The 19,772-nt window shown below is 49.6% G+C and overlaps 1 protein-coding gene across 5 annotated transcripts in view; it reads left to right on the forward strand.

The window, feature by feature from the left end:
• The window catches only part of LOC142259166 (uncharacterized), a 133,384-nt gene that overhangs the window by 96,785 nt on the left and 16,827 nt on the right, over nucleotides 1–19,772 (forward strand). For 2 of the 5 annotated variants that reach the window (XM_075331665.1, XM_075331666.1), the window contains exons 1-7: nucleotides 5,635–5,752; nucleotides 5,834–5,957; nucleotides 6,041–6,138; nucleotides 18,452–18,598; nucleotides 18,728–18,907; nucleotides 18,989–19,112; nucleotides 19,196–19,309. In XM_075331665.1, the coding sequence (XP_075187780.1) occupies nucleotides 5,729–5,752; nucleotides 5,834–5,957; nucleotides 6,041–6,138; nucleotides 18,452–18,598; nucleotides 18,728–18,907; nucleotides 18,989–19,112; nucleotides 19,196–19,309 (811 nt within the window). In that variant the 5' untranslated portion in view covers nucleotides 5,635–5,728. Of the gene's footprint in view, nucleotides 1–4,828; nucleotides 5,444–5,572; nucleotides 5,753–5,833; nucleotides 5,958–6,040; nucleotides 6,139–18,451; nucleotides 18,599–18,727; nucleotides 18,908–18,988; nucleotides 19,113–19,195; nucleotides 19,310–19,772 lie in introns of those variants that run through there. The other 3 variants (XM_075331669.1, XM_075331667.1, XM_075331668.1) reach the window with 3 other exon arrangements.

A 19,772-nucleotide genomic window follows, 5' to 3' on the forward strand; every position in this document is an offset into this window, starting at 1 on the left:
GGTCCTTCTCCCATATCACACAATTAACAGAGCGAGAGATGAGTGAACAATCCAAAGCATATTTATTCCATGCAATATAGAATGACCATCAAATAATCCACCACACGGAGGGTAAAACTAGTCCAGAAATGGAATAAATTTCCCGGACTTCAGTCACACTCCTCCAGCAGTCCTTCTCCAGGGAAATCGGGGTTTCTCACAGTGTCTTTGGGGTGCTGTCTGCAGCCTCATCATCTCCCTCAGAGGTTCAATCTTGTTTCTTCTCTCTTGTAAGGGTACCGTCACACTAAACGATGTACCAGCGATTCCGACCACGATATGACCTGCTCAGGATCGCTGGTACGTCGCTACAGGGTCACTAGTGAGCTGTCAAACAGATCTTCCCAACGACGCAGCAACGATATCGGCAGTCGCAGGGACCCTGTTACATAGCACAATTCAAATCTTGATTAGTAACATAGGCGAACAAGGTCGTTGGGTAAGGTGTCAAACACACCGATGCGTGCTGCCCTGCGGGAGCCCGAATACCAAAAAATGAACCAGAACAGTGTTTAACGATCAGCGATTTCACAGCAGGGGCCAGGTCGCTGCTTAGTGTGACACACAGCGAGATCACTGGTACGTCACAAAATCTGTGACTCAGCAGCGATCACGCTAGCGATCTCGCTATGTGACAAGTACCCTTAAGTCGCACCCAGAATCACTAATCTCTCAGGTAAACAGAGAGTTTAAGTGGATTCCAGGCCCCCTCCCCCAGACCTAGGCACAGAAGCACTTCAAGGGGATATAACCTGACTTAACAGGACAAACAATATATCGAATAGACAGACCACCATGCCCAAAACATGAACCCACACAAAATAGTACATAACCCACAATATCACATCATGACACCCCCCAAATTGGATTTCCAGCCAAGGAAAAATGGACAGCTGTGGTCTGGTATTCTCAGGGTGGAAAGATCCATGGTTATTTGGCCCTTCCCAGCCTAAAAATAGCAGGCCGCAGCCACCCAGAAGTGGCGCATTCATTAGATGCGCAAATCCTGGCGTTTCGCCCCAGCTCTTTGTATAGCTCTGGTGCGGTGGCAAATGGGGAAATAAATAGGATTGTTTTGGGTTAGGGTTAATGATGTCACGGCGTCTATCAGATACCTGACAGCACTAACCTAGTCAGTAATAAAAAAAAGGCAAAAAAAAATTTGAAAAAACACTCCCCAACACATTCCCTCTTTCACCAATTTATTAAAAAGAAAAAAAAAATCCGGTCTGCCATAATCCATTTTGGAGGTTATACGACGACTTTGGACCTTCCAGAATATGGGTGGCACACTTTGAGAACATATCCCCCATTTTCTGAAAGTGCAAACCCTCCATGTGAGGAGTGTGGGTGCAGTGATACTGCACTCACTCTCCCCGGGTCCACAGCATGGTAGTGTGAGCTGCAGTAAACTTAGTGTCACTACTAGCAGGGAGCCGGCTGAGAGCCGCTCTGCACTTGTGGCCAGGGTCTTCTGAGAAGGAAGAGGAGGGATCGTGGGGGATCGTCACTGCAGGAGGTAACGGGAGACCGGGGATTGACAGGGTGACCTGGCTGGACCTGGGGAGAACTTTGAGGAGGAGGATGAGTGCAGCGTGTGCGCCGGCCATTTTAGATGATCAGTTGGGGCATAGAACTGGGGGGGGGCACTTTGGCCATATCGGGGGACCGGGATAAGCACCTTATGTCCCTATTTGACATGATTGATCATGCCAGGTGGGAGATAAATATTTTTTTCTGCCCAAATCATGATCTCCACGGTCTGAGCTACACTTGGTAGCTGAAACCACAGAAATTATCTGATGATGGGGGGCGGTATACACTTAATCTCTTTATTGCTTGCTGGCAGCAGCGGGAGGGAATTAACACTATGACCGCTAGGACATATTTTTACTGCCCACGGTCATTAAGGGGTTAAAGTCTACAAGCTCCGACACTAGTTTAGAATATCTAAACTTTTTTATTTACATAATTATTCTAGTTTGGGAGTGAAATATAATGTGGGCACATTTTGTAATGGGATAATTTTCACTATTTTGCTGCATTCATACGAGAAATGGGTGGTAAATTGTGCGCATCAGCGAGTTCACAGATCCGTACACCATGTGTGGCCCCTCTTTTTCCGTAGAAACAAGAATACATCGAATCCTAATTCCATTGCCCTATTCTTAACCGAAAAACTGGGAAATTATTTGTTTTTGCTCTTTTGTATTTTCCTACTCTTATTACAGAAGCAATTACTCTTTTATTTTTCTGCTCACATTTCCGTGTGAAGGATTGTGGTTTATAAAGATAATGTGCTACTTTTACGGTTGTACTATTTACATAGCACATTTCATGTTGAATATTTTTTAGTACCCAAATGATATCTCACCTCCAGGGCCGTATTTGCCACTAGGCACCCGAGGTCCCGTGCCTAGGGCGGCACGTTGCGGGGGGGCGAAAAATAAATAAATATATATAATTTTTTTTTTTTCTTACATCCCCGCCCCCCGTCCCTCCCTCCGTTACACTCGGCTGTGTTCGGGGGGGGGGGGGGGGGTTGAGAGGGAGGAGAGGCGCACTTCTGTCTATTTAAATACATGGCGGGCGCCAGGCATAGTCAGCTGATTAACCCCGGAAGTTCCATCGCCTGCACTTCCGGGGTCAGAGGCGCGCAGGTGCGACAATCAGCTGACTGCCCCGTGCTGCAGCATCCAATGCTGCAGACGACACACGCCGCGGAGGAGGACACGTCTGAAGCTGGAGCCAGCCAGAAGAGGAGCCAGCCAGAGCAGGGCGGCGGGCACCGGAGCAGGTAAGGCAGAGGCAGAGCCTAGAATGTATGGGCTCCTTACAGGTTAGTTGATGATCGTTGCGATGCCTCTTTTTGTCCACTATAATCATGCAAGGGGAGGCTTGGGGGAGAGAGGCTGAGGCTGGGGGAGGCTGGGAAGAGAGAGAGGCTGGGAAGAGAAAGAGGCTGAGGCTGGGGGGAGGCTGGGAAGAGAGAGAGAGGCTGAGGCTGGGAAGAGAGAGAGGCTGATGCTGGTGGGAGGCTGGGAAGAGAGAGAGAGGATGAGGCTGGGAAGAGAGAGAGGCTGAGGCTGGGGGGAGGCTGGGAAGAGAGAGAGAGGCTGAGGCTGGGAAGAGAGAGAGGCTTAGGCTGGGGGGAGGCTGGGAAGAGAGAGAGGCTGAGGCTGGGGGGAGGCTGGGAAGAGAGGCTGGGGGAGAGAGGCTGAGGCTGGGGGAGAGGGAGGCTGGGGGGAAAGAGACGCTGAGGCTGGGAGGAGAGAGAGGCTGAGGCTGGGGGGAGAGAGGCTGAGGCTGGGGGGGGAGGCTGGGGGGAGAGAGAGACTAAGGCTGGGGGAGAGGCTGGGGGGAGAGAGGCTGAGGCTGGGGGGAGAGAGAGGCTGAAGCTGGGGGGGAGGCTGGGGGGAGAGAGAGGCTGAGAGGAGAGAGGCTGATGCTGGGGGAGGCTGGGGGGAGAGGGAGGCTGGGGGAGAGAGAAGCTGAGGCTAGGGGGGAGGCTGGGGAGAGAGAGAGGCTGAGGCTGGGGGGGAGAGAGAGAGGCTGAGAGGCTGAGGCTGGGAGGAGAGAGGCAGATGCTGGGGGAGGCTTGGAGGAGAGAGGCTGGGGGAGGCTGATGCTGAGGGAGGCTGATGCTGAGGGAGGCTGATGCTGGGGGAGGCTGGGAGGGGGAGGGGGAGGGTTGGAGGAGGGAAGCTGATGCTGAGGGAGACTTGGAGGAGGGAGGCTGATGGAGGAGGGAGGCTGATGCTGGGGGAGGCTGGGAGGAGGGAGGCTGAGGGACGCTGGGAGGATGGAGGCTGAGGCTGGGGGAGGCTGATGCTGGGGGAGGCTGGGAGGAGAGAGGCTGATGCTGGGGGAGGCTGGGAGGGGGAAGGTGAGGCTTGGAGGAGGGAGGCTGATGCTGAGGGAGGCTGGGAGGAGGGAGGCTGATGCTGGGGGAAGCTGGGAGGGTGAGGCTTGGAGGAGGGAGGCTGATGCTGAGGGAGGCTGATGCTGAGGGAGGCTGATGCTGGGGGAGGCTGGGAGGAAGGAGGCTGATGCTGGGGGAGCCTGGGAGGAGGGAGGCTGATGCTGGGGGAGGCTGGGAGGAGGGAGGCTGATGCTGGGTGAGGCTGATGCTGAGGGAGGCTGGGAAGAGGGAGGCTGATGCTGGGGGAGGCTGGGAGGAGGGAGGCTGATACTGGGGGAAGCTGGGAGCAGGGAGGCTGATGCTGGGGGAGGCTGGGAGGAGAGAGGCTGATGCTGGGGGAGGCTGGGAGGCTGATGCTCTGGGAAGCTGATGCTGGGGGAAGCTGGGAGCAGGGAGGCTGATGCTGGGGGAGGCTGGGAGGAGAGAGGCTGATGCTGGGGGAGAGGCTGCTGCTGGAGGCGGGGGGAGAGAGGCTGCTGCTGTGGGAATGGAAGAGAGGGGCCAATGCTAGAGACAGAGGACAAAGGTTGAGGGATAGAGCAATGACAATATCGATGGGGGGGAGTGTAAGGACTCAGAATAAGAGGGGGGCAGCATTGGGAGCTCATTATGGAGAAGGGGCAGCATGTGTGGGCTCAGTATGGAGTGGAACAATGTCGGGGAGTCAATATCAAGAGTGGGGTAGTGTGTGTGTGTGTGTGTGTGTGTGTGTGTGTGTGTGTCTCAGCATAAGCGCTAGTGTGGTGGTCTTAGTATGATGAGTGGGGCAGCATGGAGATGTCATTATGGAAAAGAGGAAGGCAGCATTAGGAGCTCATGGAGAGGGGCAGCATGCATGGGACACTGAGGAGTGGGAAGCATGCATGGGACATTGTGAGGAGGGGGCAGCATGCATGGGACATTGTGAGGAGGGGGCAGCATGATGTGAGGACAATGTGCAGATCATATTTCATAATCGAGGAAGGTCTGGTGGATATAATTTATAAGGGAGGGTAGTGTGTAGTTTATTAGGGGCAGTGTGACAGTCACAGTATATAAGTGGGGACGGTGTGGTGGGAATATTTTATACTCATGCTATGTTTTGATGTGCCTGTGGTGATCCCCATTGGGGGGGGGGGTTAGTGCCCTTCGTTTCTCATTGATACTTTTTCAAGTGTTTTACAAAGTAGATCTACCTTAAACAGATGTCGTGTGTGAAAGCTCAGTTTTACATTGTCAATAAGGGGCGCGACCACTTAAAGTGCCTAGGGCAGCATGAAGGCCAAATACAGCCCTGCTCACCTCCCTTATCTCCATTAATTTTACATATCGGCTCATCTCCTTCCCATTCAGGTCCTTATAATATCGGATACTCTCAGTGGAGATCTTCTATAGAAGAGAATTCTCCTGATTGCCCCGTGAAGGATGGATATGGACAGGGACAAGATGGCGGAGAGGATATTACACCTCACCCTAGAGATCCTCTTCCGGCTTACTGGAGAGGTGAGAGATTCTGATGACGTCACATTACATCATTCTTATCTATGGGAATAACAGATGGACAGAACTGGAGAGGTGAGGACTCTGGAAATGTCTGGAGTGAGATTTATTACTGTGTCTCTCCATAACCAGGATTACACAGTAGTGAAGAAGACCTCTAGTGAGCGCTGTCAGGCCCCTGTGTCTGAGGGATGGGGAAGACCCCTGAGCCCAATCACGGGGCCTCCACCTCACCCCCCGATACATGAGGACATCAATGACCAGAAGATCCTAGAACTCACCTACAAGATGATTGAGCTGCTGACTGGAGAGGTGACACTGCTGGGAATGCTGGGACATTATACAGTAACGCTATGAAGGGATCGGGGGTGACGGTATCATTGTATGTGTCAGGTTCCTATAAGGTGTCAGGACGTCACCGTCTATTTCTCCAGGGAGGAGTGGGAGTATTTAGAAGGACACAAAGATCTGTACAAGGACGTCATGGTGGAGGTTCCCCAGCCCCTCACATCACCAGGTAATAGTCAGGACTAAATACACACGGCCTATAATTATCTGTATGTAAGGAATGAATTCAGTCCCTGTATGTGTCTCCTCCAGGTCTATCCAGTAAGAGGACAACACCAGAGAGATGTCCCCGTCCTCTTCTCCCACAGGACTGTAAACAAGAAGATACAGATGTTCCTCAGGATCATCAGGTAGATGGAGAGAAGGGGCCATGAAATCTCCCTATGACGTGTAGACGGCTGTGAAGGTCTTGTGCTCAGTCTTGTTTTATCCTCCAGTATTATATGTTTTATACCTGTGTAATGAGAGCGGTGGAGATGGCAGGATTAGAGCTGATCATAGATGGGACTTCTCCATCTGTCTGTGCCTTTTGGATCACATTTATCCCGTTCTCTACACTGAACACTTAATGTGTCGCCAGGGGTTAAGGAGATACCCAGAACCGGGCCAAGGGGTCGCTTCTGGAAAGGGGATCACGGTGTCGTGACCCGGTCTGTGCTCCCTGGTTCCACAATAAAAGGGGGGGGTTATGTTCGTGACGCCACCCGTGGAATGTGATCAGAGATGACCACCGCTGCTGCAGAACCTCCGGGGTGATGGAAGGCAGCTTGAGATGGGACGGCTCCCCACGGGTAGAGCCTTTTCCCCGGGGCAGTATGTTAGTCTATGGGGGAGTGCAGGACACGAGCACAATAAACAGGCAGACTCACGGTTTTGCAGTTTCTTTGTCCTTTACTGATGATGGTATTCAGCAGAGTACTGTCCACGGAGTCTGTGAGGGGTTCAGGGTTTCTCCCGCCCAGCCGGGCCGTTTTGGCTTCCTTGCCTGCACTGTGTGTCTGTGGCCCTGCTGATGTGTGAACTATGCAGCCGGCTCTGCTTCTGCTCTGCTCCTAGGTACCGACCTGACAGGCAACTCGAGTCCTTCCTAGTATGTTCCTGAACTCCGCGTTTGTTGCTTGTGTCTGTGGTACAGGTGAAAGATCTGGAATCTTCACTTCTCTGGTGGTAACTGTGCAGTATGTAACCTGCAGTCTCGGATCCAGCATCCGTTCTGTGTGCTCCACTGGGATGAACTCAGCAATGCTCTGTCTCCCAGGAATGTTCCTTTGTGTAATCTGTCTCCTTTCCTCAGACCCTCAGCTAGGCCTGGAATTGGTCAGTGGATCCTGAGGTGAGCTAAAGCCAGCTTCCAACCTGCAGAGATCCTGTCTCCTCAGTGCTCTGCACTGAACTTCCAAACTGAAACTACTCCTGACCATTTCCTCCCCCCCAGCAGAATGTACAGGGAAGCAGCTTGGTCTCCCCCTTCTGGCCAGGAGGTCTTGGTGTTGTGTGTGGGGAGTTAACCCTTTGTGTGGCAACCCTGGGGTGCCACATTCCCCCTTAGTGAAGAACAGTACTCCGGGACTGTGAAACAAACAAACAAGTTATCACAACAATTATATATATACAGAGTCTCAAAAGGAAAAAAATACAAAAACCTTAAAGCTCAAAAAGAGTCCAAAATGTTCAAAAATATATAAGTGTTCATACAGTATAGTCTCTGTAGGTACTGGGCTTTTGGTCTTAACGTTGCAATTAAATAAACATTTCAATCAACAAACACTTCTTAAAGGTGTCTCTACTCTGGTCGTAAGTGCAGTAGACCTCACGGCCCTCGGGCCACCAACAATGTGATCAAGTTGTAACTCTCCGTGCTGCCACCTTACACCACTCTTCTCTCACCTTTTCTGTACACTAAACTGTTACGGTTTCTCATATAAACATTATAACATATGTACATTTTATATGCAATTTCACATTAGTCTTTATATCTTGCTGGTATCTGACCCTGAGTACTACGCTGTGACCTGCGTACTGCTGGTGTACTGGGTGTACTTAGCATAATGGTGTGAGTGGAAGTGTACCTATTTGGTGTTTCTTGTACTTGTGAGGATAGGGGGCTGACTGTAGGACTGGCAAGCTCACTGGGACCAGGAATCTGTTCTTCCTCTACGGTTTCAACTTCCAGTTCTTCTTGTCTTGAGACTTCTTGTGGTATGGGTTCTGATTGTGGTTCCACCACTTGAGGGAAGGCGATCATTGGGACTACTACTGCTCCATAGTAATTTGGCCATGTTTTTGGGAAATCTCCTAAGACTGTATGGAATACATCTTCTTCCTTCTTGACAGGTTGTACCTGTATGGGTAAGGTGACTTCTGGTATCTTCAGGGTTTCAGGACACGGTTTGAGTTGATCTCTTGACACGACAGCTGATGTCCTTCCTTCATCCTTACTGATGAGACACACTTTGGGATTATCCATACTTGATGGTAAGACTGTATATGGGGTGGTTTCCCACTGATTATCCAATTTGTTTGTGCGCCGTTTCCTCTTGAGAACTTGGTCACCAGGTTGCAATGGGGTTGCTAGAGCATGCTGGTTGAAGTTTCTCTCCTGTCTTCCCCTAGCTTGTTGGAGACTTTTCTCTACACACTCTTGTACTTGGCGATACTGCTGCTGACGTAGGGTATCCCAATTGGATTCTTGAACTTCTGCATCTGGCTTCAGAATTCCCATATCTAAATCAATTGGCAGTTTACCGGGCCTTGCACGCATAAGGTAAGCGGGGGTGCAGTTTGTAGAACTCACCGGGACATGATTGTACAAGTCCACCAAGTCTGGCAATTTCTCTGGCCATTGATTTCTTTCTGACTCTGGTAAGGTCTTCAACAGGTCAATCACAATATGGTTCATCTTCTCACATAAGCCATTTGTTTGGGGATTGTATGCTGTTGTGCGGATCTTTTTACAGCCATACATGTTGCAGAATTCTTGGAAGATCTGTGATTCGAAAGCTGGACCTTGATCTGCAAGGACTTGTTCTGGGTAACCATGGGGTCTGCAAAAGTACGTCTGGAATGCTTTAGCTGCTGTTCTAGCTGTAAGGTCTTTCACGGGTACCACCACTAAGAAGCGTGAGTAATGGTCCACGATGGTTAAGGCATAGACATAGCCAGACCGGCTTGGTGACAACTTGACGTGGTCTAATGCGACTAGCTCGAGTGGTTGCTTGGTTACTATGGACTGGAGTGGAGCTCTCTGGTTCTGTTGATCCTTTCTTCTGAGGTTGCACGGTCCGCATTTTCTACACCAATCTTCAATTGATTTTCTCATGCCAACCCAGTAGAATCTTTCTCTTAAGAGCACTTCCAACTTTTTCCAACCAAAATGACCAGCACCGTTGTGGTAAGCTTCCAGAACCATCTTGACGTCTCTCTTGGGCACGATGATCTGCCAGACCAACTCATGTGTTTTTGGATTGGTGTGCCTTCTACAGAGCTTCCCTTGGTACAGGAACAATTTACCTCTCTCTTTCCAGAGATGTTGTGTCTCAGCTGGGGCATTCTGATTAGGGTATGCACCTTGTTGTGTAAGCAGTTCTTTCACTAGCTTCACAGCTGGATCGCTGTCTTGTGTGTCAGCCCATCCGTGGTGTGCTAATGGGTTGAGAGTTGCCTGCTGTTGTTTTTGGTAGACACTCGGTTGATACTGTCCAACCTTAGGACGGTGAAAGGCCGGCAGCTCAATTTCTTCCAGTCCCTCCGTTTCCTCTTCCACGTCCCCCGAGTGTGGCATCCGGGATAAGGCATCTGCATTCCCATTCTTGTGGCCTGCCCTGTACTTGATGACAAAGTTGTAGTTTGACAGTCGGGCTATCCATCGCTGTTCCAGTGCACCTAGTTTTGCAGAGTCCAGGTGGGTCAACGGATTGTTGTCAGTAAAGATGGTAAATTCTGCAGCTGCCAAGTAGTGTTTGAAACGCTCTGTTACAGCCCAAACTACTGCCATTAGTTCTAACTTGAAGGAGCTGTAATTCCCTGGGTTTCTTTCTGTAGGCCGGAGCTTCCTGCTTGCAAAGGCAATAACTTTCTCCTTGCCTTCCTGCTTTTGAGACAATACTGCTCCCAGTCCTACGTTGCTGGCATCCGTGTACAAAATGAAGGGTTGATGGTAATCTGGATATGCCAGGATCTCTTCTCCTGTCAGTGCCCACTTCAACTTCTTAAAGGACTCTTCTCTCTCATCACTCCACTGGAAAGGAGGATTTCGGGCTGCAGACTTCTTTGACTGTCCTACCAGGATGTCTTGTAGGGGAGCTGCTAGCTTCGTGAACCCTTTTATAAATCTTCTATAGTAGCCTACCAGTCCCAGGAATTGCCTCACCTCTTTCACGCTGGTGGGTCTCGGCCAATCTCTGATCACGGTAACTTTTTCAGGATCTGGTGCTACCCCTTCTGAGCTCACGACATGTCCCAGGTACTGTACCCTTGGCTTTAGAAGGTGACACTTGGATGGCTTGATTTTCATGCCGTATCCGGATAAGGCTTCAAACACTTCTGCCAGGTCTTGTAGATGCTGTTCATAGGTCTTGGAGTAGACTATGACATCATCCAGGTACAGGAGGACAGTTTCAAAGTTCTTATGTCCTAGGCAGCACTCCATCATTCGCTGGAAGGTACCAGGCGCGTTGCAGAGTCCAAACGGCATACAATTGAACTCACAGAGGCCCATCGGCGTGGTGAACGCTGTCTTCTCCTTATCAGCCTCTGCCACAGGAACTTGCCAATACCCACTAGTCAGATCTAGGGTGGAAAAGTAAGTAGCGGATTTTAATGCAGCCAATGACTCTTCTATCCTAGGTAATGGGTATGCATCCTTGTGTGTAATGCGGTTGATCCGTCTGTAGTCTACACACATCCTCATGGTCCCATCTTTTTTCTTAACTAGCACTAGTGGGGCTGCCTAGGGGCTACAACTGTCTCTTATTACCCCTGCTTCTTTCATTTCTTTGAGCATGTCTTTGGCGCATTGGTAGTGAGCCGGTGGTACTGGTCTATACCTCTCCTTTATGGGTGGATGGTTACCTGTGGGTATAGTGTGCTCTACCCCTTTGATCTGCCCAAAGTCTAATGGGTGTTTGCTGAATATTTGTTCATATTCTTTCACTACCCTGTATACTCCATGCTTTTGATGGGAGGGTGTAGAATCGGTGCCTACATGTAGCTTTTGGCACCAATCCTCCAGCTTTCCCTCTGAGCCATTGTCTTCCGCCTGATTTGACGGCTTCAAGGGCTCAACGGTGGTGATGGTGTTGTTATCAACCGTATATAGCTTAGCCATGGTAGCATACTTAGGTAGGGTGACCTCATCTTCCCCACAATTTAGAAGGCGTATTGGCACTCTTCCCCTGTGTACCTCAACTATTCCTCTGGCCGTCAATACAGTGGGCCTACTGTCTGAGTACACAGGTTCTACCAGGGCCTGATAGTCTCGCCCTCTGATGCCTATTGCGGCTCTACACCAGACCAGCATTTCTGTTTTGGGAGGAATTACAATAGGTATTGGGTCACTTACCCTTGCACTGCCAATTTCACCTCCTGACATTTCTACCTGCTGCTTCAGCATCAAGGCTTTAATTTCCTTCTGCAGGAGCCTCTGTTGCCCAGGTTTGGCAGTCTCGACGATCTGCTGCAAGACAGTAATTACCTCTGCAAAACAATTTTCAATTACATTCATTCCTAGCAGCATAGTTGGTTCACGTTCTCGTCGGTCAACATCAACAATGATAATACCCTGATTCTGCAATTCTACTCTCCCAATCTTAATGGTCATTTCTCTGAAACCAACCTGTGGTACTAATTCACCATTGCTAGCCCATATATTCAATGCAACATTAGATGGACCACTGCTAACGTCTGAATCAGCCCAGTACCTCTTATAAAGGACATGCGGAATTGATGTTATTTGGGAACCAGTGTCCAGCAAGGCGTTGAGCGGAATGCCATCCAGCACGATGGGGATGACTGGACGTCCCCCCACATACTTGTCGTGCCAGGGTGAAGGACCTTGAGAGTTCATTCCTGAGGAGCGGCCCGCCTCCCCAGGGGATCCCCATTTAAAGCACATTCACGGGCAAAGTGACCTGGCTCATTGCAACGGCGGCAAATGGGTTGTCCATCCGGCTGGTAGCGGTCGCTGGGTCGTCCTCTCGTCGCTTGGTATCTCCTAGGCCTCATCCATGGGACATCCTCCTTGCTGGTCGCCAGCTCAATCTTGGGTGCAGACTTGGATCCACGCAGCTCCTGGACGATTCTAGCCATGGAAGCAACAGTGTCTGTCAGGGCATCAAGCCTTTGATGGAGAGCCTCATTAGTGATGGGCTCCAGGTGGTTAGCAGCAGCCGCTGACATGGCCGATGTCACCGGCACTACTGGCTGCTGGGGTGCCACTGTAAGGTGTTGAACAGAGTCTATATCCTGCGGCTCCTCCACCTGCTGGAGGCGGATGGCTCTATCCTTTAGCTGGGCAAATGTTAGTCCTGGATCCTGGATCACCATCATGCTCAGTTGTCCCCGGTGGGAAGGGGATGAGAGTCCATCCAGGAATTGGTCTATCAGCAGCTTATCTGCTCCAGGGGCTAAGGCAGGTTCTGCTAATTTAAGTGCTCTGAGCGCCTCCTGTAAGTTTAAGGCAAAGTCTCTTGCGCTCTCTCTAGGTTTTTGCTTGCATCCAAAGAACCTCATTTTAGCCCGGCTGCCAGCAGTGGATTCAAAAGCTGCTTTTAGTCCAGCTATTATATGCTCTACAGTGTCCTTTGCATCGTCCGGCCAGGATGTAGCCTCCCGCTGGGCATTGCCAGTTAACTGTCCCATAAGCATACCAACACGCTGAGCTTCTGTCAGGGGGTACATGCTGTAGTAGATTTTTAGCTTTCCGATAAAGTCATTAAGTGTGTTGGGCTCACCTGAGTACTGCGGCAGCCACACTGCACCCGGGGTGTACGGCATCAGGAACGGCATGATAGGTGTCGCTGCACCGCCGGGTACAACAGCGTCTCCCTGCTGCGACATCTTTGCGCCCCCTTAGTTAATTTCACCAGTCTTCTTGACAGCAAGCCTGGGACACTTTTCTGCGTTTTCGTTCGGGTCGCAGCACCGAGCGCACCTCCTCTGCAAGCAGTGGGCGGAGTCTTAGTTTAAGCGCGATGTTTTCCCGCGCATAGCAGGTAATGGCGTGATTAAAGATGGCGCCTGGAAAATTTTACCAATGATGTTTTTGGATTTTTCCAGGTATCTTTGCAAAGTTTAAAGTCCGTTCTTTGTTGCAACAATTCACAGTGCAAGTCTTTTATGCGATGCAATAAGTCTTTACAGGCACACGTCACCCAGGTTGCAGCCGGGTCCAGTCCGCATCCTGTTCGTGACGCCAAAGTTGTGTCGCCAGGGGTTAAGGAGATACCCAGAACGGGGCCAAGGGGTCGCTTCTGGAAAGGGGATCACGGTGTCGTGACCCGGTCTGTGCTCCCTGGTTCCACAATAAAAGGGGGGGGTTATGTTCGTGACGCCACCCGTGGAATGTGATCAGAGATGACCACCGCTGCTGCAGAACCTCCGGGGTGATGGAAGGCAGCTTGAGATGGGACGGCTCCCCACGGGTAGAGCCTTTTCCCCGGGGCAGTATGTTAGTCTATGGGGGAGTGCAGGACACGAGCACAATAAACAGGCAGACTCACGGTTTTGCAGTTTCTTTGTCCTTTACTGATGATGGTATTCAGCAGAGTACTGTCCACGGAGTCTGTGAGGGGTTCAGGGTTTCTCCCGCCCAGCCGGGCCGTTTTGGCTTCCTTGCCTGCACTGTGTGTCTGTGGCCCTGCTGATGTGTGAACTATGCAGCCGGCTCTGCTTCTGCTCTGCTCCTAGGTACCGACCTGACAGGCAACTCGAGTCCTTCCTAGTATGTTCCTGAACTCCGCGTTTGTTGCTTGTGTCTGTGGTACAGGTGAAAGATCTGGAATCTTCACTTCTCTGGTGGTAACTGTGCAGTATGTAACCTGCAGTCTCGGATCCAGCATCCGTTCTGTGTGCTCCACTGGGATGAACTCAGCAATGCTCTGTCTCCCAGGAATGTTCCTTTGTGTAATTTGTCTCCTTTCCTCAGACCCTCAGCTAGGCCTGGAATTGGTCAGTGGATCCTGAGGTGAGCTAAAGCCAGCTTCCAACCTGCAGAGATCCTGTCTCCTCAGTGCTCTGCACTGAACTTCCAAACTGAAACTACTCCTGACCATTTCCTCCCCCCCAGCAGAATGTACAGGGAAGCAGCTTGGTCTCCCCCTTCTGGCCAGGAGGTCTTGGTGTTGTGTGTGGGGAGTTAACCCTTTGTGTGGCAACCCTGGGGTGCCACATTAACATGGTGTCAAAACCCTGATGTATCAGAGAGAGAGGTCGCTCCTATCTCATGGGTCAGAAGGTCACAGCACACGCCAGCACTAGTTGGATCTGCTTTGCCTTCCACGTAGCTGTGCAGACTATCCTTGTGCTGGCGCTGCTAGGGTTAAGCAGACCCTTGTGTCTTTCTTGGCTTACCATCCTGAGTAGAGTTTATCGGACGGCCAATAATCCGGTACCGGCGGATCACTGCCAGATTTAAAAAAGAGTCTGATCCGCTCCGGAATCCGGTGCCCATGTAAGTCAATGGGGACCGGAATCCAGAGGTTAAAAACGTTTGTGGAGGGGCTAGGAGCCAGCACAGCATACTAACCGAGGCGCTGTCATTGCGGCACACTCCTTTCGGGTCACGCTGTTACCTTCCGAAGCCAACAATTCAATATTCATTGTTTTCCCTGCCCACCGGCGCGTGTTGGTTGCAGCTAGACGCGCCCCCACCCTGAGTGGCAGCGTGTCAGCTAACTGAAACCAATCACAGGCGCCAGGTCGGCCGGTGGGCGGGGAAAGCAGTGCACTGTCGGTCAGTTCAGTTCACGGTGGTAAACACTCGGCAGCACAGTTATAGCGCTCGGCTGCAGCCCCAGCTGTCGCGCTGTATCTGTGCTGTGACTACAGTGCCCAGAGTCACACGTGCGAGGCTTTGCCGGGTGCTGCCATGGCAGACTCACGTGAGGCCCTCGCATGTGTGATTCCGGTGAAAGTAAAAAAAAAAAAAAAAAACGACGTGCGGTTCCTCCTATTTTCTTCCTCAGTCAATTAACGCCGGTTGGGGGCTGTTATATCCTCAGCCCGCAGCCGCTCGGTATTGCCGCATCTATTGGATGTGACCATACCGGTGTGCGCTACTACCTCTTCCCGCAGTTGTGATGCGGTGCCAGTCGGGGTAATAGCAGGGGTTAATAGCGGCGCACGTCTGCTACTAAACCCTAGCTTTGTGTGATGGCACAGGCGTCTATCAGATACCTTCATGACACAAACCTGTAAGTGACAGTAAATAAACACAGACACAGAGAACAATCCTTTATTTGGAATAAAATACAAACATCCCCTGCTTCACCACTTTATTAAGCCCAAACACCTAGCAGCTCCGACGTAATCCACAGAAGTCCCACGCCGTTTCAGCTCTGCTACATCTGAATATCACAGAGAGCGGCACGACTGACCGCTCTCTGTGAGCTCCAGAGAATGAATGAGCTGTGCATTGAGCACTGACGTCAATCAGGTCATTTGCGGTCACAGCTGGAGATTCCCACGGTCCTTGATCTGTGATCGCAGGTAACCTGACCTCAGGTGGAGGTCACTGAGTTGACAGACCTGCATCTCCTAGCAGAAAAATCGCAGTTTTTTTAGCCAAGAGATGCAGATTTTGTGCCGAAATTTTTATACCATATTCCTGCATCCAATCTACACCTCCTGGCAAAAAAACACTGTGTTTTGGCGGAATTGTTTTGCCGCGGTTATTTTTCCGTGATTTTTGCCGCAATTTTTTTGCCAGGAGGTGCACATTTTGTGCTGAAATCGTCTGCACCAGCTTTCAGCACCAAATTTCCAAATTTCCACCTGCTGGCAGAATTTATTTATTTTTTTTTATTTTTGGGGGCCAAGGGATGCAAATCGGATGCTGAGATTTTTACACCATATTCCTGCATCCAATCTACACCTCCTGGGAAAAAACCCGGTGTTTTGCCCCAATTTTTTTTGCCGCAGTTTTTGCTGCGGTTATTTTTCCACGATTTTTGCTGTGTTTTTTTGCCAGGAGGTGCACATTTGGTGCTGAAATCGTCTGCACCAGCTTTCAGCACCAAATTTCCACCTGCTGGCAGTATTTTTTTTTTTTTTTTTTTTTATCCCCAGCCATGATAACACCTACTGGGGGCTGGCATAATCTCAGCCTGCTGCTGTCTGAACATGAGCGTGCATGTACCTAGAAACACATGCACGCTCCTGTCAGAAGTTTGCAGCTGTTCTGCGATGTCAGACTCGCGGTAGTTCCTCACAAGTGTGACTGTGGCATAGAAAAAAACGCTTTCTTTTTTTTTAAAATAAATAATTTAAAAAAAAAACGACGTGCGGTTCCCCCCAGTTTTCATCCCCAGCCATGATAACGCCAGCTGGGGGCTGGTATATCTTCAGCCCGCAGCCGCCCGGTATTGCCGCATCTATTAGATGTGACAATACCGGTGTGCAATACCGGCTCTTCCCGGAGGCGTGATGCGGTGCCAGTCGGGGTAATAGCAGGGGTTAACATGTAATCTCAACCCTATTTTAAAATGTACAATTTTTATTAATATTCATTAAAATGTACCCACAAACAGACACACAAACATATAAATGAGAATGGATAACGTTATCCTTGTAAATAACCAAGAAGTTTTATATACACACTCACTTTAGAAAAGGGAAGGGAAACTAATATAGCCCTATAAGGGTAGTGTATCCCTACCTAACAACGGAGGGTATGACACCATAAGTTACCGGGCGCCCCCGTTCCACGTCGGCTCTCCCTCTCCCTGACCCTGATATAGGGATGGGATGGAAAGCCCTATAGTGGTGCTTGCACAGTACAATATATAGGAGTTCCCAAATGGTAATACTCCTCCCTGTATTGTTTTCCTTAGATCAAGAAGGTATCAATTTACTGATCTATAACCAGGAATTCCTATTCATGATACTAGCACTGTACAAGACGTATAGACTTCTATTCCTAATAAATTATCTTTATGCAAGGTAGTGATCCATAAGAGTTATTTACAACCACATATGTTACAGGGTGGTATACCCCAAAAGTATATTACAGTCACCTAGAGTCATATCACAAGGGGCTCAGATAATCTCCCCATTATACCCCAGGAGCTGAAAGAAAAATGGGATACAGACACCCCTGCAAATTACTGCAAAATAGAAAAGGTTGCTCCAATCATATTCTATATAATATAGTATAACAGGGAGAAAAGATGAATTACTTCCCTGAGAAGCAGGAATGATGACCGCGGAAGAGCTGTCTGTCACAGGCTGGGGGGGCGCGTCAGCCTGCAACCAATCACAGCTGAGAGGATGGCCAGTGGGCGGGGAAAACACCGAAAGCTGTGTGATTGGGTGCACAGCACAGGAAGTGAAAGCGGACCCGGAAGCAATGTGCCGCCATGACACCGAGTCTCGGTAAGTATGAAACGCTCATTTATTTATTGTTTTTTTTTTTTTCATTTTTATTAATTGCCGATTCCGGATCGTGCGCCCGGAATCCCACGTCCACGCCCGGGTCCGGCCTGCGGATTGAGCTGAAACCGTGCGGATCTGGACGTTTATAGTCCGGGTCCACTCAACACTAATCCTGAGTTGTCTGAGCTGTTCTGATTTCTGCACTCCCCCGTTATAAGTTCTCACCACTTTACCTCAGTAGTTGCCAGTGATAACTTGCTTTTCCATGGTCCTGGCATGGAGGTGAGAGCCATGGGAGGAGAAATTGTTTTGAATTTGATCCTAGAGATTGCTGCCTGGAAGTTTTCTTTGGTGTCTTCCTATTGATCATCTCCCTTTTTATTCATTTCTCTTTCCATCCCCCTTTTTTACCACTTGTTTGGGAATGCAGTTTCTTTTTCCTTTCTCTGTTGTTTTCCTTTTGTGTCATTATCATAAAGCAGGACTAGTGTTCCTCCTCCCCTGCTCACTAGACACGGTTGTGATTAGGGTAAGACAAGGATAGACACGTGATTGCCGCACAAGGGAAAAGAACCTGTCTTGGGACATCGGGGAGCTCAGGGTTGCTCAAAGTAAGTGACAGGGTTTATCCTTCCTGTTCTTCCCTAGAGGCAGTGGTTCCCACCCCATCTTTCTCATGATACACCGCTCAGCCTCTTGGTGGAACACAACAACCAGGGACTGCCCTGTATTGGTACCTGGTGCCTACGGTCAGCAAAGTCCAACCTCAGAGGCTCTGGTGATGACTGGGTAGGCACTTAATCATGCCCCTCCGGGTACGCCTGGTTCAGGGCGCAGTGAGGCTACACCCTTCTCCTAAACCTATTAGCATGTCAGGCTTACATGTAATTCTTCAAATGACATGATTCAGATGAAACCCCCAAAGGATCCATTCACTGTAATAAGGCAGCAGTTAGTCTGGACTCCTCATGGCAGTGCGGCAATTATCCCTATCTAGTGAATGGTTATCTCCAGTAATTGTATTATTACAGCGGATTCTTTATGATGTTACATCGTCATCTTCTCCCCATTCAGGTCCCTACAATATCGGATCCTCTCAGTGGAGATCTATATAAGAGAATTCTCCTGATTGCCCCATCAAGGATGGATAGAGACAGTAACAAGATGGCGGAGAGGATATTACACCTCACCCTAGAGATCCTCTTCCGGCTTACTGGAGAGGTGAGAGATTCTGATGACGTCACATTACATCATTCTTATCTATGGGAATAACAGATGGACAGAACTGGAGAGGTGAGGACTCTGGAAATGTCTGGAGTGAGATTTATTACTGTGTCTCTTCATAACCAGGATTACACAGTAGTGAAGAAGACCTCTAGTGAGCGCTGTCAGACCCCTGTGTCTGAGGGATGGGGAAGACCCCTGAGCCCAATCACGGGGCCTCCACCTCACTCCCCGATACATGAGGACATCAATGACCAGAAGATCCTAGAACTCACCTACAAGATGATTGAGCTGCTGACTGGAGAGGTGACACTGCTGGGAATGCTGGGACATTATACAGTAACGCTATGACGGGATCGGGGGTGACGGTATCATTGTATGTGTCAGGTTCCTATAAGATGTCAGGACGTCACCGTCTATTTCTCCATGGAGGAGTGGGAGTATTTAGAAGGACACAAAGATCTGTACAAGGACGTCATGATGGAGGTTCCCCAGCCCCTCACATCACCAGGTAATAGACAGGACTAAATACACACGGCCTATAATTATCTGTATGTAAGGAATGAATTCAGTCCCTGTATGTGTCTCCTCCAGTTCTATCCAGTAAGAGGACAACACCAGAGAGATGTCCCCGTCCTCTTCTCCCACAGAACTGTAAACAAGAAGATCCCGATGTTCCTCAGGATGTGTTTCCTCCAGCTCTATCCAGTAAGAGATATCTACTCATGTACTTTCTGCACTAATTTTGTGTTTACATTTTTAGGTTTTCTGCTGTGTTTTTTTTTTAGCTGTATTTTCTTTGCTTCTGCTTCTTCTGCTGTTTGCTTCTATTGCCTTCTTTATGTCGTTATGAAGGCAACTCAAAGACCTGCAGAGGGTTCATGAATACCCTGTTTCCCAGAAGATACGACCTAGCATGATTTTATGGGATTTTTAGAGAATACTTGAATCATAAGCCCTACTCCAAAAATAAGTGGTAGTTACAGTCAGGGCCAGCGTTGGGAGAGTCGAAATCCACTCTCTTACGGTCCCCATCAGTTGTATTCTGAGGTTGATTTTTTTAAGGACCTTTGATGGCTTCAAAGTCATGTGACATGATGTAACCAAAGGTCTCTTAATTGCAGGAGTCTAAATGAACTTAACAGGACACAGGCTGGCATGCAGGACTGGC

This window comes from Anomaloglossus baeobatrachus (assembly GCF_048569485.1).
Source record: "Anomaloglossus baeobatrachus isolate aAnoBae1 chromosome 5 unlocalized genomic scaffold, aAnoBae1.hap1 SUPER_5_unloc_3, whole genome shotgun sequence".
NCBI lineage: Eukaryota > Metazoa > Chordata > Amphibia > Anura > Aromobatidae > Anomaloglossus > Anomaloglossus baeobatrachus.